The sequence below is a fragment of the Lycium barbarum genome, chromosome 3 (genome assembly GCF_019175385.1).
Source record: "Lycium barbarum isolate Lr01 chromosome 3, ASM1917538v2, whole genome shotgun sequence".
Taxonomy (NCBI): domain Eukaryota; kingdom Viridiplantae; phylum Streptophyta; class Magnoliopsida; order Solanales; family Solanaceae; genus Lycium; species Lycium barbarum.
The window spans coordinates 134,061,236-134,078,728 of NC_083339.1; the positions used below are offsets into that span (position 1 = coordinate 134,061,236).

At 35.8% G+C, this 17,493-nt stretch overlaps 2 protein-coding genes and 1 pseudogene across 3 annotated transcripts; 1 reads left to right on the forward strand and 2 right to left on the reverse strand.

Annotated features, from left to right (window-relative positions):
• Positions 1 to 4,200: 4,200 nt before the first annotated feature.
• Positions 4,201 to 5,573, reverse strand: LOC132631404 (protein NRT1/ PTR FAMILY 2.10-like; annotated as a pseudogene).
• Positions 5,554 to 6,781, forward strand: LOC132632691 (plasma membrane ATPase 2-like). Its single transcript, XM_060348731.1, has 2 exons — positions 5,554 to 5,856; positions 5,984 to 6,781. The coding sequence occupies exons 1-2, from the start codon at positions 5,648 to 5,650 to the stop codon at positions 6,078 to 6,080; spliced, it is 306 nt and encodes a 101-aa protein (XP_060204714.1). The 5' UTR covers positions 5,554 to 5,647; the 3' UTR covers positions 6,081 to 6,781.
• Positions 6,782 to 11,369: 4,588 nt separating this feature from the next.
• On the reverse strand, positions 11,370 to 16,964 carry LOC132632692 (protein NRT1/ PTR FAMILY 2.11-like). 2 transcript variants are annotated; one of them, XM_060348733.1, is made up of 4 exons: positions 16,156 to 16,964; positions 15,113 to 15,330; positions 14,470 to 15,029; positions 11,370 to 12,390 (listed from the first exon to the last, which is right to left on the reverse strand). In XM_060348733.1, the coding sequence occupies exons 2-4, from the start codon at positions 15,251 to 15,253 to the stop codon at positions 11,487 to 11,489; spliced, it is 1,605 nt and encodes a 534-aa protein (XP_060204716.1). In that variant the 5' UTR covers positions 15,254 to 15,330; positions 16,156 to 16,964; the 3' UTR covers positions 11,370 to 11,486. The 2 variants fall into 2 exon arrangements, with proteins under 2 accessions (XP_060204716.1, XP_060204715.1); XM_060348732.1 differs by lacking the exon at positions 16,156 to 16,964 and adding an exon at positions 15,423 to 16,061.
• Positions 16,965 to 17,493: the final 529 nt, after the last annotated feature.

A 17,493-nucleotide genomic window follows, 5' to 3' on the forward strand; every position in this document is an offset into this window, starting at 1 on the left:
CACTATCATATATGGGTTCAACTCTCTCGATGGAAGAAAACAACTCTGGGAGAAATTGCAAGATATTGGGCAAAGTATAAATCAACCTTGGATCCTAGGAGGTGATTTCAACCCTGTTCTTCATCCATCTGATAGATTATTTGGTGCACCAATTACGGCTACTGAACTGAAGGATTTTAACGACTGTGTTCAACAATTGAACATTACCGAATTGTCATGGAGAGGGGAATACTACACTTGGTCAAACAAACAGTTGGGTACTGATCGAATATGTAGCAGAATTGATAGGCTTTTTGGTAATGTTGATTGGATGATGAAATGGGGTCATGTAACCACAGATTATGATTTACCTCATGTCTCTGACCACATTCCAATGCTGCTAAATATACAAGAAGTCCAGTGGAGTATTAAAACTCCATTTAGATTTTTCAATATATGGGCAGGTCATGACTCCTTTCTCCGCATAGTAAAAATAGTATGGGACAAAAAGTTAGACTCGAATAAGATGGGCAATATATGGAAGAAGCTTAAAACTCTAAGAGGAGAACTGAGGAAGCTGAATGAGCAGGAATTCAAATTTCTCTCTAAAAAAATTGCTCACACCAGAATGGAGTTACTATCTATACAAGACCAGATCAATAATCAGTGCAATGATACCCTCCTGGCCAAAGAAAAACAGTATCTACATGATCTGGAACGATGGCCTCTCATCGAAGAGAGTGCATTACAACAAAAAGCTAGAGCCCATTGGATCAAATTGGGAGATGGAAATAATAAATATTTTTCAGCTATGATAAAGGAAATGACTCACAAAAAACAGCTCCTAGAATTAACCTCCTTATCAGGCATCAAATTGACTACACCCGCAGCTATAAAGAAGGAGATAACAGAGTTCTATAAGTCCCTCATGGGCACTGCCAGCCAAGCCCTTCCTACAGTAAATATAGAGACAATGAGGAAAGGCCCAGTCTTGTCACATGCCTAGGGAATTGAGTTATGTAAAGAGATCACTGAGGTAGAAATCTGGACAGCACTACAATCCATAAATGATGACAAATCTCCAGGAGTAGATGGATACAATGCATTCTTTTTCAAGAAGTCTTGGAATATAATAAAAACAGAAATAGTTGCTGCCATTAGTGATTTTTTTCGCATTGGACAGATGCATAGAGCTATTAATTGTACCCTTCTCACCCTTGTTCCAAAAACTCCTAACCCCGCGAACATCAAGGAATATAGACCTATTGCCTGTTGCTCTGTTTTGTATAAGATTATTGCTAAGATCCTGGCTTCTAGGCTGCAGAAGGTCATGACTACAATCATCAATGAAGCCCAATCTGGTTTTATCCCCGGAAGAAAGATAGCTGATAATATTATCCTAGCCAACGAACTGGTAAGAGCTTATTCTAGGAAACATATCTCAGCAAGGTGCATGATAAAAATTGATTTACAAAAGGCGTATGACTCGGTAGAATGGGGATACTTAAAACAGGTGCTCGAAGCTTTATGTTTCCCTATCAAATTTGTTCAATGGATCATGGAGTGCATCTACACTTTAACTATTCTATCATGATAAATAGGGAACCCTCAGAACCATGGGATGATGCTAGAGGAGTACGACAGGGGGATCCTATATCCCCCTACCTATTTGCAATCTCCATGGAGTACTTGAGTCGATGCTTGGGGGAATTGAAGGAATGCAAGAATTTCAAATTTCATCCTAAATGTGCAAGAAATGGAATTACACACTTATGTTTCGCTGATGATCTTTTATTGTTTACAAGGGGGGATCTAGCCCCTGTCTCTGCTATTGTTGACAAATTCCAAAGCTTCTCACTAGCTTCAGGATTACAAGCAAACAGAGGCAAAAGTAGTTTGTATTTTGGAGGGGTAACAGAGGTGGTGAAGAATGCAATCAAACAGCAACTTGGCTTTGGTGTTGGTGAACTACCTTTTAAATATTTCGGTATCCCTCTTTCCACAAAAAAATTATCTACACTCCAGTGGTCCCCACTTATCGATAAGATGGTAGCTAGAATCTCTTCTTGGACAGCGAAGAAACTTTCTTATGCTGGTCGGGTTCAATTAGTCCAATCAGTATTGTTTGGTATCCAATCTTACTAGTCTCAGATGTTTGTGATTCCTTCAAAGGTCCTTAAAGTCATTGATGTTTTTTGTCGGAGTTCATATGGTTAGGCACTAACACTATCACAAAGCGAGCTTTAATAGCTTGGGACAGGATGTGCTTACCTATCTCTGCTGGTGGCCTCAATCTCATCAATGTACAGATTTGGAATAAGGCAGCAATTGCAAAAACCTATTGGGACTTGGCTCGCAAATCTGACAAGCTTTGGATCCGGTGGATTCATAGCTATTACCTCAAGGGAGAACAGCTAGCTACTGCCCTCATTCCTAAGAAGACTTCGTGGATGGTACGGAAGATCATAGACTCAAGAAGCATATTGGAGCAACATCTCGTAATGGATGAACAGAACTTGACCATTAGAAAGTTATATTTAGCTATGGTAGGAGGCAGGCCAAGAATGGAATGGAAAGACCTGATGTTTAATAATGGTGCTCGACCTAAAGAAAAATTTACCCTCTGGTTGCAACTACAAAACAGGCTGCCCACTACAGATAGACTGCAAAAATGGGGACTGGCCGTCGATTTGAAGTGTAAACTCTGTAATGTCTACATCGAAACGCAGGATCATTTATATGTTCAGTGTGATTACTCAAGAACCATATGGATAAAACTTCTCCGGTAGGTTCACATGGACTATTATGTTGCTGCTAACTGGGGAAATCACCTGCAATGGGTCCGAAGCAAGGCAAAAGGTAAATCGCAAGCAGCACAGACCCTCAAGTTGATATATACTGAATTCGTATACGCGGTGTGGATGGAAAGAAACCAAAGAACGTTTGAAGATAAAAGGAGATCATGGCAGGCGGTAGCAAGAGAGATTGCCTATGTGTGTTGTGTGAGAGCTCCTGCATGCATTAGAACTAGAATGCAACAGCTGGTTTACTAGACTAATTCATCACTGCTGTACTTATTTGAGTTTATTTGCTGAGATAGCAACCTGCGTTAGGGATGCTATAGGCTTGTAATTATTCACATTGGTGATTAATAAAAAGTTAGTTACCAAAAAAAAAAAACAACAACATTTCAACAAAAAATACAATTTCAAAAACTATGGCCAAACACAACTCCAACTCCAAAATTCCAAAAAAAAATTATGGACAAATCGGCCCTAAGAGCCCGTTTGGATTGGATTATAAGTTGCTTATAAGCTGTTTTCAGTTTTTTTGAGTGTTTGGCTGGCCAGCTTAAAGTCATTTTGTGCTTAAAATAAGCTCAAAAAAATAATTGGGCCCATTTGACTTAGCTTATCTAAAGCAGCTTATAAGCAAAAAAAAATAAGTTAGACTACTCCAACTTATTTTTTTTAGCTTATAAGCTGCAAACAGCTTATAGGCATAAGCCCATCCAAACAGGCTCTAAGTAGAACTTCTAAAAGTAGAAATTTTTTGAAGCCAAATCACTTAAAAGTACTGCTGAAATGTGACTAGCTTAACTATTGGGCCTGGATTCTTCGGACCTTGGCTCATTGGGCCCTAGCTTCTGTATTTGTTCATGGACCATGGTGAGCTTCAGCTTTTGCTATTGCATATCTTGAAGAGCTAAGAACCCTCTTCAATTATGCCAGTGGAATAATAGTATACAATTTGATTTACTATTAGCAATTTTATTTTGAAACGGACGACTACAAAGGAAATATGTTCATATAAATTGAAAAGGAAGAAGTAATAACTAAGAAAATGCTGATATAATCCTGGTCATGATAAATAACTTTGTGTCACTTTTGTATTTTATTGTTTTTTACTTTATGTCACAGTATTACAAATTTCATACTTCTAGATTTATACGACAAAAAAAATCCAAATGCATGAAATTTATATAATGCAATCGATTAGTTCTATCACACAATTAACTTGTTTTTGTCCCTTCAATTCTCCTTTCATTGATTTATCTATTTTTACATTTATTTATCTAACATTCTACATTTGATAAAATATTCTACTAATATATTGATAACCAAATATTGTAACTATTAGGCATTGCCATTTCTAGTCTAATGGTGTGATTGGGTGTAACATGAATCAAATATACATTGCCCAGGCGGCTGAAATTTTATGTATTTGTATTTAAATGATGAAGAAGAAGAACATGAGGAAGTGTTTAATCAAACTAGAGGTTTTGTGGGTTCTAATTTATTCATGGAGACTTCAAGATTGTGATCATTTTGTGTTCCTTTGTACTTGTACCACGTGGCACATATTAGAAAGTATCCAAAATCTAAAACCTCCAATGCAGCAACTAAGTAGTAAAAATAATCCAATTTACCCTTGTTTAGATCCTCTGCTAACCAATTCTCTGTATCTGATGTTTTTGTTGTCCTGTGTACTATTGATATCAACAAGCTACTCTTGTAACTAGCCAATGCAAATCCACAAAACAAGAATGACCCTGCCAAGCTCCTCATGTTTTCTGGGAATTGCTTGTAAAAAAAACTCATCTTGTGCTATGACAGTGAGTGATTCAGAAAGACCTGCAAGAGCTAGTTGAGGTATCAACCAATTAGCAGACATGGCTGAAATTTCGCCTCGTCTTGGTTCAATGCCCAGTGTTGGATGCCTAAGCGCTGTGTTCCTTCTTCACGTTTCCACTACAGCTGATACTAACATGGTGAAAACTGCAATAACCAAACCGATTCCCATTTTTTGAAGGACTGTTATGCCAGCTTCTTTCTTGGTGATTTTTCGTAGAAATGGGACGATTAATCTATCATAAATAGGTATCCAAATAGACATGCTCAACATGGAGAAGACCGCGTAAGATGCAGTTGGGATCTTGAAATTACTAGCGTTGTAAAGGCGCTTGTCGCTTTGCAGAGTTTGAAAGACAACATAAGTCAGCATTTGCACTAGCACAATGTAGTATACCAAGCCTGCTATCCATATCGGAAATACTCTTACAAAACATTTCACTTCTTCCCCTTGTTGTATGTTGCAAAGTCTCCATGCGTTGGCTGCTGATCCATCTTCTTTTATTTGGTCTTGTGGGCTTAAAATAGATGCTTTGTTCAAGAACCTGTATAACCATAAATTTATACATAGGGGGTTCAAACTGTAATATAGTCACGGAAATTAAATAATAATGGTAAAGTAAAACTGGCTGTTGAATTAAAAGGTCTATGAGAGTAGTTCATTATTACCTAAATTGATCTGTGTAAGGAAGTTCAGAGTTGATAGTCTTGATAGAAACATGATTGAACGGGGTATTTTGCGGTCGTTCTGGTAACTTGAAGCGCCTTTTCTTTATTGCAGCTACAAGCACTTGGCACCATACCGGCAATTGGAAAAGAAACTGGTCGCCGCCTGGGAATGGTTACAAATATGTATCCTTCATCTGCTCTATTAGGACAGACTAAGGATGAATCAATCTCTGCTTTGCCAATTGATGAACTTATAGAGAAGGCTGATGGTTTTGCTGGTGTTTTCCCTGGTATTTATTATTGGAATGACTCTTTTGCTTATCAAGTTGTGCTTTTCAGTATAGAACTGCTGCAATTGAAGGAATTCGATGGTCCCTTTAAATTTTATTTCTTTGCAGATTGCTTTCACCCGGAAGAAGGATTTTGGAAAAGAACAACGCGAACTTCAATGGGCACATGCACAGAGAACCCTTCACGGGCTCCAAGTTCCAGACCCCAAAAGATTTAGCGAAACTACCAATTTCAATGAGCTTAATCAGTTGGCTGAGGATGCGAAGAGGAGAGCTGAAATTGCTAGGTCAGTTATTGCGTAGCTTTGTTCTATTAAATTTGCGCTGCAGTTATTGCTTAACTTTGTTCTATTAGATTTTCTTAGGCTGAACACATGGGTATCTAAACCTCAAAGCTAAAATTTTCAATTTCAGGCTGCGTGAGTTGCATACACTGAAAGGTCATGTTGAATCAGTGGTGAAGTTGAAGGGTCTTGACATTGAGACAATTCAGCAGGCATACACCGTTTAAAGAGAAGTCTGTTTGGGAGGTTTAATTTATCTGTTGTGATAGTCATCAGAATGTTATAGTGAGTTACCTTTGAAACAGCATGTTCTTAATAGTGCCTTATAGATTAGCGGAGTACTATTTTTGAAGTTGTTATTTGCCTTTTCCTGCCTTGATGTCCCGTAGCTCCTGTAGATGTTGTATTGACCCAGAATGATGAACATCAAGTGATGCCAGCATTCGTTGTCTATATTCGTAAAAGCTTTTTTCTAATTATATTTCCTTGTTTCGCATCCACTATATGTTGTACTTGTTTCACTTCATTTCTTGGCTTCATATAATAAGCAGAGCATTGTGTCCACTTCTTTTGTTGGCTTTCATTCTTCAGCTTGATGCTAGGTTCTGTTTTCCTTCTCCTTTTTCCTCTTCTTTTTAGTTTTCACTTTACTTTATTGTATGCCCTTACCTTATTCCGTCCCTGGAAATCACAGTGGTAGATGCAATGATTTCGTGAGATGAGTTGCTTTCACTCTCTAAGTTAAGAAAATATGTTGGCTGTCCGAGCCAAGAGAATGTATATGTGCACACGTGTGTGAGACTTCTTTTTCCATTGAAACTGAAAGTGAGATTTTTTCGTAGCTATCAAGCGATGTTTAGGAAAGAAATAAAATTAGTCCACCCTGCAGCTTGACTTGAGTTGTTCATTGAGGAATTCTTTCATAAATAGTTTATCAATTGGAGAATTTCCAAAGAGACTGGCTAAAAGCTACTACTACTATGGCAATAAGCTCTTCCACACGCTTCTTCCAATTTCAACTTTGAAATAATTACTAGATGTAGCTTCTTATAACACCTATTTATTGATAATAACTATCCTTTTAGTTATTTATATTTAGTAACTAATTTACTTTTTTAATTTACCATCCATAGCTATATCAGTAACTATACAAATATATGGTTAAACAAATCCCTTAATAATAGGCATTGATTATTATTAAAATTGATTCCATAATTTTAGCTTCTCTTTTCTTCTTCAACCATATTCCTTTTCCTTCTTCCACTAAATCATAAACCCTAACTTCTTCTTAACAACGACTATCATTGTTAACTTCTTCTTTTCCATTAAATCCTAAACTCTTAATTATTTTTATTTTCATTAATTAATATGTATGTAATTTGTGTATTTGAACCAGTGATGCATATGTTTGCATGTTTTTGTGTATTTGAACCAGTGATTAACTGTTTATCGAATACATATACATTCAATTTTGTATATGAATGTTTTATGTACGGGTGTATTTGAACCAATGAGTGACGTATTTTGTTGCGTGTATTTATGTATTTGAAATAATGATCAACTGCGAATAAAATACACAGTCATTTAAATTCATTTATGAATGTTTGTATGTATTTGTGTATTTGAACTAGTGATACATATGTTTGCATGTTTTTGTGTATTTGAACCAATGAGTGACGTATTTTGTTTGTATGTATTTGTGTATTTGAAATAGTGATGAACTGCGAATCAAATATACAGTCATTTAAATTCATTTATGAATGTTTGAATGTATTTATGTATTTGAACTTTTCAATAAAAACTTAAATACAATTGTTTTTTAAGTGTTTTGAAGTTACAAATGATGTATTTTTCAATTATCGGTTGAATGATCGTAGTCTTTGTTTTTGGGTTTCCTTATATTATTAATGTTTTTGAATTTTGAATTTAGTTACAAAAAGAAGGGAAGAGAGAAGGAAAATCATGGTTGGAGAAAGAAATGGAAGCTAATGTCACGACCCAACCCCGTAGGCCGTGACTAGTGCCCGATCTGGGCACCCGAACCCCTCTATCAAATATTATCTCAAATTCTATCAACTCATTCTAGTATATGGCGGAAGCCGACAAGGCTTTATTTCAAATTTAGGTAATTTCCAGAAAAATTTCGGCAGAGTTTCCTTTATTTTACGGACTATCCAATATACCCTGCACCCAGAAAATACCAACAAAAGCCACACAGGGCTAACCAAGCAATATATAAACATATGCGGACCGGCCGCCTCGGCGTATAGGATCGCCCAAACAACATGTACATACATCCATACAGAAAGACCCTAACCCACAAACATGTCCACAGACCTCTAAACAGACCGACAGAATCATATGACGGGACAGGGCCCCCGCCGTACCCATGAACGAATATATACAAATGCACTAATAAAAATATATATACCAAAAGTATAAGCTCCGGAAAGAGAGGAGCACTCCGAATAGCAGAAAGGGTGTCCTAAACAGGTGGATCACCAGGCTGTGCGTCTGTACCTGCGGGCATGAAACGCAGCCCCCGGAGAAGGGGGTCAGTACGAAATATGTACTGAGTATGCAAAACAGAAGGTACAGAAATAAATCTGAATAATAATCGAATCAGATATATAGAAAATAATACATATCAAAATGTTTATTTCCAAAGTATAAATTATGCATAGGGCACTGGAAAATGTGGTCGCCCGCCTGTCGATGGCGCCACAACACAGCATAACACCAGAAAGTTTCAAATCTCCGAATCCCCGTCACACATCACAACACAGCATAACGCCAAACATAAGTGGAACCCGGCCCTCGAGCGAGGAGCACGGTGAACCATAAACACAGCATAACACCGGAATGTATCAAAAAGCGCACGACAACAGAACCGGCCCGGGAACCGGCGAACGATATCATAGTAGGCACGAGCGGAGTAGTGAGGAATCATATGCATAAAATCATTATTATAAATCCGAAGGATAAGTAAAATAGTCATATTCGAAATCGGAGTAATAATTATCACTTTTTGATTCAAAGTTGTCGAATTTACATAAAGGGCGTCGCGGGACCCACGGACGAGTATAGACCCGAACTGAGCCCGCCTATGAAAAACATACCCATTATACATCAAGCAAACTCCTATAAAAATTATTGGAGCGATCCGAGCCTCTATGCGAAAAATATGGCATTCAGAGATTACAAAATTTCTTAAAGTGAACATTTTCTATGCGAATTTCGGAAAGCGATTACTTCAAATACATTTTCTATGCGAACCTTCTTTTCCAGTGATTCTTCGGAGTAATGGGACGACGATACGATCATATATGGGTATCCAAAGAGTGAGACTTAACATGGAGAAAATAGTGTAAGTTGCGGCTGGAATTTGGAAGTTGCTGTTGCCAAGATGTCTGTTTGATTGAAGGGCTTGGTAGACAACAAATTGTTGCTGCTGAGTTATTGCAATATGGTATACAATTGCTGCAGCCCAAATAGGAATTACCCTTACAACACATTTAGCTTCTTGCACTTGCTGCACACTGCATAGGTTCCATGGATTGGCTGCTGATCCATCTGATTTGATTTGGTCTTCTGGTGTTACTATTGCAGACTTGTCAAGAAACCTTATAGCACAGTAAATTTAAATGATTATTTGATCCTTTACATAAAAAATAATAATTAATGTTATGACCCTTATACAAGAGATTTTCAGTTTTTACACATAAAAAATAAAAAAATAAAACACATAAGAGATTTAAAAAAGTTATTCTTTTTCTTTTCAAATTATAAAAGGCCAAGAGATCTTATTTCCTCTCTTGTAAATAACTTGACATGTGCTTTGAGTATATTGATGGACCAATTTCCTAATGACATAACTTTCTTCCCAGTGCTTGTACCCAATATCATGAAATAATTTGTTTCTAATACTTCCTTCAGATCTAGCTCTAAAGGTACTCAATGTGTCATACTGCAAAAGCCTGTTTCTTTTTTTATAGTAACTCATGGACATAAGGGTGAAACTTGGGGGTTTGTACATAGCACCATAAATCCTAATAAAATAAGTAACAACTATTGTAACTTCCACTAATGATAGATGTATAGTTTAAAGTAATTCAAAGACGTATAGTCAACCGCAGTGATGTTCTAAAAATAAGGAAAGAAGTGGGGACGATCAGTACCGACGGATACACACTTCATTAAGGGATCTCATCCAACATATTTCTATTCAATTTTGTTTTTTTATGTGTACATAATTTTTTTTTCGAAAAGCAAGATGTATATGTATCATAGGTCGATACTACTTAAAAATAAGTTGAATACATCAACTCCTTAAATTGTAAGTAAATGTTATTTATAAACTCAACCAATGCAGGACATGTTTCATTGAACATCTGAACACATGATAATTGATAAAGGGCTTATATTAGATACTTTCGACTCATATTTTGAAAAGGTTTCTGCATGTGTTCACAAGAATTCATTATGTAAATAAGCTAATACAAAAAATGTGTTTTCTCCTTTAATTATAAACATTAACATCAATTGGGACATGTATGAGGTTTTACAGCTTATTGAGATTAATGCGTATAATTAAAAAAAAGTGACATATTTTAAGTGGTGAACTTATTTACGTAATGGGCATTTAAATTCATTTATGAATATTTCTATGTATTTGTGTATTTGAACCAGTGATGCATATGCTTGCATGTTTTTGTGTATTTGAACCAATGAGTGACGTATTTTGTTTGTATCTATTTGTGTATTTGAAATAGTGATGAACTGCGAATCAAATACACAGTCATTTAAATTCATTTATGAATGTTTGAATGCATTTATGTATTTGAACTTTTCAATAAAAACTTAAATACAATTGTTTATTAAGTGTTTTGAAGTTACAAATCATGTATTTTTCAGTTATTGGTTGAATGATCGTAGTCTCTGTTTTTGGGTTTCCTTCTATTATTAATGTTTTTGAATTTTGAATTTAGTTACAAAAGAAGGGAAGAGAGAAGGAAAATCATGATTGGAGAAAGAAATGGAAGCTAAAATTATGGAACAAAATTTACCTTACCAAAAGAAGGGAAGAGAAAAAGATATTAAAAAAAGATATTATTCTGTCTATTAATAAACACCACCGTTAATGCCTAATGAAATGGTAACTACATATAGTAATATTGAAATGGGTAGCTACTAATGGTAAGAACCTATAATAAGGTAGTTATTTCTGTAAGTTTACCTTAAATTTCATTAGAAATCAGATTAATGGGACTGCAAGGGTGGCTCAGTTGGTTGAGCATGAGGTTTTCATAATGGAGGTCTCGGGTTCGAAACTCTCTGCCTACGACAAAATGGGATTTGCCTTCTTGATTGAGCTGATCGCACGGAACTTGCCAAGTGCGGATTATCTCTCCTGTGTGGTTTGCGAGCTATTGCATAGGAGCTGCGTTTACTCTGTGGCCACCCGAAGAGTAGCGGCTGCGGGTTCCCATGTTATACTAAAAAATAAAATAAAGGAGTGAGATTAATGGAGGCTATTTTGTTCTTAGCTTTTCTATTACAACTTCTTTCAACCCAAATGGCTGCTAACAATTGGCATAACATACTATTCATTTAGTTTTATCCTTAAATTAATGTCATACGAAGTGTTTCTCAACATTTTTTCTTTCCATTTCCAATGTAACGCTGCTGGTGTCATCACTTCCCTTGTACTTGTACCACCTAGCACATATTATGAAGTAAACAACATTAAGGATCCCCAACGCTGTAATCAAGAAATAGAAGTAATCCAATCTCCCCTTGTTAAGGTCTTCCGGTAGCCAGTTACCGGTTTTCGCCTTTCCTGTTGTCTGGTGCACTATAGAGATCAAGAAACTGTTCAAGTAACTTGAAGCAGCCATTCCCAAGAAGAAAAAAGACCCTGCTATACTTCTCATGTTTTCTGGGAACTGCTTGTAGTAGAATTCCACTTGTCCAATGGCACAAAATGCCTCTGCAAGTCCTGCTAAGGATAGCTGAGGAACCAACCATAGAGCTGACATGGAAGAAACCAATCCTCTTTCTGAATGTTGCCCTAATGCTGGATTTGTGAAAACCAGTTTTCTCCTTCGTTCCTCGATGAATGCAGATACAAGGGATGATAGAACAGTTAGGAATATACCAAATCCCATTCTTTGAAGGATAGTTATACCACCTTCTTTTCCAGTGATTCTTCGGAGTAATGGGACGACGATACGATCATATATGGGTATCCAAAGAGTGAGACTTAACATGGAGAAAATAGTGTAAGTTGCTGCTGGAATTTGGAAGTTGCTGTTGCCAAGATGTCTGTTTGATTGAAGGGCTTGGTAGACAACAAATTGTTGCTGCTGAGTTATTGCAATATGGTATACAATTGCTGCAGCCCAAATAGGAATTACCCTTACAACACATTTAGCTTCTTGCACTTGCTGCACACTGCATAGGTTCCATGGATTGGCTGCTGATCCATCTGATTTGATTTGGTCTTCTGGTGTTACTATTGCAGACTTGTCAAGAAACCTTATAGCACAGTAAATTTAAATGATTATTTGATCCTTTACATAAAAAATAATAATTTTATGACCCTTATTTTTCAGTTTTTACACATAAAAGATCTAAAAAAAAAAAAAATATAAGAGATTTAAAAAAGTTATTTTTTTCTTTTCAAATTATAAAAGGCCAAGAGATCTTATTTCCTCTCTTCTAAATAACTTGACATGTGCTTTGAGTATATTGATGGATCAATTTCCTAAATGACATAACTTTCTTCCCAGTGCTTGTATCCAATATCATGAAATATCTTTTTGGCGATGGTCCTTTTTTCTTTTCTGATCGGACACCTGTAAATACAGGGCCCTACCATGTGATGCGTATTGGTTAAGAGCCCGTTTAGATTGGCTTATAAGTTGCCTATAAGCTGTTTTCAGTTTTTTTGAGTATTTGATTGGTCAACTTAAAGTCATTTTGTACTTAAAATAAATCTAAAAAATTAATTGGACCAGTTTGGCTTAGCTTATCTAAAGCAGCTTATAAGCTGCTTTTTTTAAGCCCATCCAAACAGGCTCTAAGTGACTCTAAGGACCCGTTTGGCCATAAGAATTATTCACTTTTTTTCGTAATTTTTTTTCATTTTTTTCTAAAATTAGTGTTTGGTCATGAAAATTGCAAATACAACTTGAAGTTGTATTTAGAATTTGAAAAACAGGAAAAACTTATTTTTCACAACCAAAACCTTATTGAAAAAGTACATTTCAACAAAAAAAATACTATTTACAAAAATTATAGCCAAACATAACTCCAACTCCAAAATTTAAAAAAAAAGTGATTTTTTCCTTTTTGTTTTTATGGCCAAACGCCTACTAAGAATCACAAGATTCTGTTTCTTAGTTTTGTAGTTAACCTTATGTGAACAATGGATAGTTTAGAAATTGGCCATAATGGTTTTCACACTGAGTCAGCTAAATGGGGATGACAAAGCATCTGAATTTTCACATATTTTGCTGATGACATAATTGATCAAGGCCATTTCTGATGACTTTCTTCGAGAGAGGATAATATAATTTAACCAATTTAATAATATTTCAGTGCCAAATGGAAAGAGATTAAAGTATTCTGTAAATGAAAAAGTTGTGGTTTGAAACTTTGAATGACAATTGATCCTGGTAAGTCATGTAAAATGGAACATGATCTAAACAAATCAGGTCTAACTAAATGCTGATAACCCATGCTTTTCTGCATTCCATCCTAACATACTAACAGGAATAAATAAAATTATTAAACCTCAACAATATATATATATACAACATCAACAACAACCCAGTGAAATCCCACAACGTGGAGTCTGAGGAGGGTAGAGTGTACGCAGACCTTACTCCTACCAAGGTAGGACGGCTGTTTCCGAAAGACCCTCGGCTCAATATATATATATATATATTCGTTATGTTCAATTTTCAGGCCAAGATCACAGCCTTAAAGGGGATAGGTATATCTAGGATAATCTTAACTGCACTGATACAAATAATTAATCAGACTAGATTGTCGGTGTCATTTAGCTAGGTATCTGAACCAAATCCATAAGTTTAGTACTAGTAGTTAAACTAATGGAGACATACAACAGTCACTATTAAGAGTAGTTATACCTAATGAATACCTAATAAACATGCAACATGCAAAGTACTAACAAGTGGACCTGTCGAATATTCAAGACATACTTCATGAGGAATGACACTCTGTATCAATCCAAAGAGAAATCAAGATATTGAATCAAATTAATTTACTTGAGGATATAAACTAATACTCCTTTTGTCCCGGTTCATGTGATACTTTTCGTTTTCGAGATTCAAACCGCATGAACTTTGACCAACATTTTAAGATGTATTTTTTCACCAAATTGATATGAGAAAAGTTGCAACTTATAGCACCTTTCATGTAGTTTTTAAATGTATAAATTTTAATCTTAAAATATTGAGTTAATCTAATCCAATTTAATTTCAAACTTTAGTTGAATTGACTCCCGAAAAGCAAAAAGTATATAAATTGGGACGGAGGGAGTAATAATAATAATAATAAATTTATCATAGATTTGCTCCTTTCTGTTACCTGAATTGATGAGTGTATGGAAGCTTGGAATTGATAGACTTGAGAGAAGTGTAATTGAAAAGAGATTTCCAGGGTTGCTCTGGCAATTTTAGCCTTCTTTTCTTGATAGAAACCACAAGAACCTGGGCTACACTTGTCAATGGGCTGCCCTCTGGTTTCACTTTGACATAAATTTTAGTGCCCCCAAAGAAGAGGAAGCATGAAATCAACATGAATATTGCAGGAATGGCTAGTCCTATGGACCAGCTAATGTCCGATTGCACGTAAACCACGAGTGTAACAGACACCATTTGAGCAAATGTTAAGGTGAAAAAGTACCAGTTGAAGAAACTATTAATACCCCTTTTACCAGATTCTGTATTGGGATTGAATTGGTCTGCACCAAAAGCTAAGTTACATGGCCTAATCCCTGCTGCACCTATGATCAGTAGCCCAAATCCACTCAACAAGAATGCCATTTGCCCCCCTGTTGGTCCTATGCATTGGCTGATATCTTTCGAATCACAGTGTGGAGGATGTAGCTTCTTGAATACTGCTGTTAATGCTATCACAAACAACCCCTTCAAACAAGAAACAAGTGTATCAGTACTTCAAGATTAATATTTTCTTCCTTCAAAATTTCAAGAAGTGGTATAAATAGTACCAGAAATGAAGTAATGGATGAAAATCCTAGTGTTTTGTAACGACCAAAGTAAGTATCAGAGAGGAAAGCTCCAAGCAAAGTGGCAAAATTGGTGGTTCCATTAAAGACATTGATCAGAGTTGCGGCGGAGATGTGGCTCATGTTGAAAACTTTTGTGAGATAAATCAACAGGTTGGAAAGTGTGCCAATTGCTCCAAGTTTCTCAAAGGTTTCATTTCCTGCAAACAACATATGAAGCAACTCATGATATCAATTGTTAACTTTGTTTAATTTAGTAACTGATTAAAACAAGCAAATTGCTAAGCTTTACCTATTATAAATGGCATGGCTTTCACTCCTCTGTAATTAATTTCAGGCTCTTTCTCACTATCATCATCTCTAAAACTTGTTGTTTTCTCATTATTTTCCATGGCGTCTATCTTATTGCTACTCATTTTCACTCTCTCCCTGCTACTTTATATACTCCTCGGGAAGCTGAAATGTAGCATAAAGTAGCAGCAGATGTGGATAAATAAAAAAAGGGAATATTCTATTTAACTAACCACAACTCTAATTTGTTTCTAATACTTCCTTCAGATCTAGCTCTAAAGGCACTCAATGTCTCATACTGCAAAAGCCTGTTTCTTTTTTATAGTAACTCATGGAGATAAGGGTAAAACTTGTGGGTATAAAGTAACAACTACAGTAACTACCACTAATGATAGATGTATAGTTTAAAGTAATTCAAAGACGTGTAGTCAACCGCAATATTTCTAATGATAAGGAAAGAAGTGGGTACGATCGGATACACACTTTGTTATGGGATGTCACCCAACATATGTCTATTCAATTTTGTTTTTTTATGTGTAAATTTTTATTTTTATTTTTGAGAAAAGAAATCATTTCTTTCTAAATTTGAAAGCACAACTCATTTTAGTAATTTAATTTAATGAATGTTTATTTACCTCCTAAATAACTTTTAAATTAATTAAATATCACCTTATACGTGCAATATCAATTTCATAATTGAAAAGTGCTATACATGCTCATTACATAAGCGTCACCTCAACGTCATCAGATAGTCTCTCTTTTCTTTTCTTTTTCTTTCTCCACCTTTCTTCTTCCATCAACAACAATGACTATCTTTCTTCTTCCATCAACAACAATGGAACTCCAAAAATCCGAAAAAATAAAACTAAATCACTCAACAATTATGACAATTTTCGCCATAACCAATCCCAGATAGAAGGAGATTTTGCACTAAAAACAAAAAGTGAAACTGGGTTCAGAGATTTTGCTCCAAATAATGAATTTAGTATTCCCCAAATTTGTTCCCTCTCCTTGAAATTATACCAATTTTCTTTTGACACAAATAAAATTTGTGGGTCCCGTTTTTTTTTTTTTTTTTCTCTTTATTTGGTTGCCTTTGCTAATAATACCATCTTCTCCACTGTCACAACATGGAGAGCTCGGATAACAATGTCACAAAAGGAGGATTAAACGCTTCCTGGAGCTCCCACAAGTGTTTCAATCTCTATGGCTTCCACTTTTGCACAAACAAACAACTTCAAACAATTTTCATTAGTGTTGATGATTAAAATACATATTTAGCACAAACAAACTTTAGCACAACAATACAGATCCGAGATTTTCACTTTAGAACTTGTTTCAGATCAATCAGCATACAACTTCGAATCCCACCTCCAAATAATCAGTAACCACTTGCTTTTGAAAAATTCAGAGTCAAAATACGACTTCAAAACTTGAATAGAAGATGAATTCTTTTTGGACTTCGGTGTTTTATTTGGGAATGGGTCGGGTTGGGAAAATTGGGAAGAAAGGGAGGGCGTAGTGGGGGCGAAGAGGAAAGGGATTAGGAAAAGATTAGAGATTAATTAGTGTATAAAAATATATGTAAGCACAAGGAAAAATAATGAATAAATGAAAAGAAATTAAATAGATTCTGACGTGTCACTTTTTTAAATATTTACGCGCTTTGATTTTTTTTTTGCCACGTCAGCATGGGAGGTGATAGAGTCTGGAACCAAAATGCCCAAAAAAAAAAACATTTTGAACCAAAATACCCCAACAAAAAAAAGTTACCAAAGTACCTTTAGCGCAGTATTTTACTGCGCTATAGCACTTTACGGAGACGGAGCCGTTAAGTGCTATAACGCAGTATTTTACTGCGCTATACAAAACTTTCTCTCACCTATAACGCAGTAAAATATTGCGTTATAGGAGTTTGTCTCTCACCTATAGCGCAGTAAAATACTGCGCTATATCACTCCACTAAAACCCGATCGGGTTCCACCACTGGTCCCTCCAGTGGCAAAAAAATAATTGAAAACGCCATCGGAGGCGAGCCAAGGTGGTCCCCACATCCAAAAAAACGTCGTTTT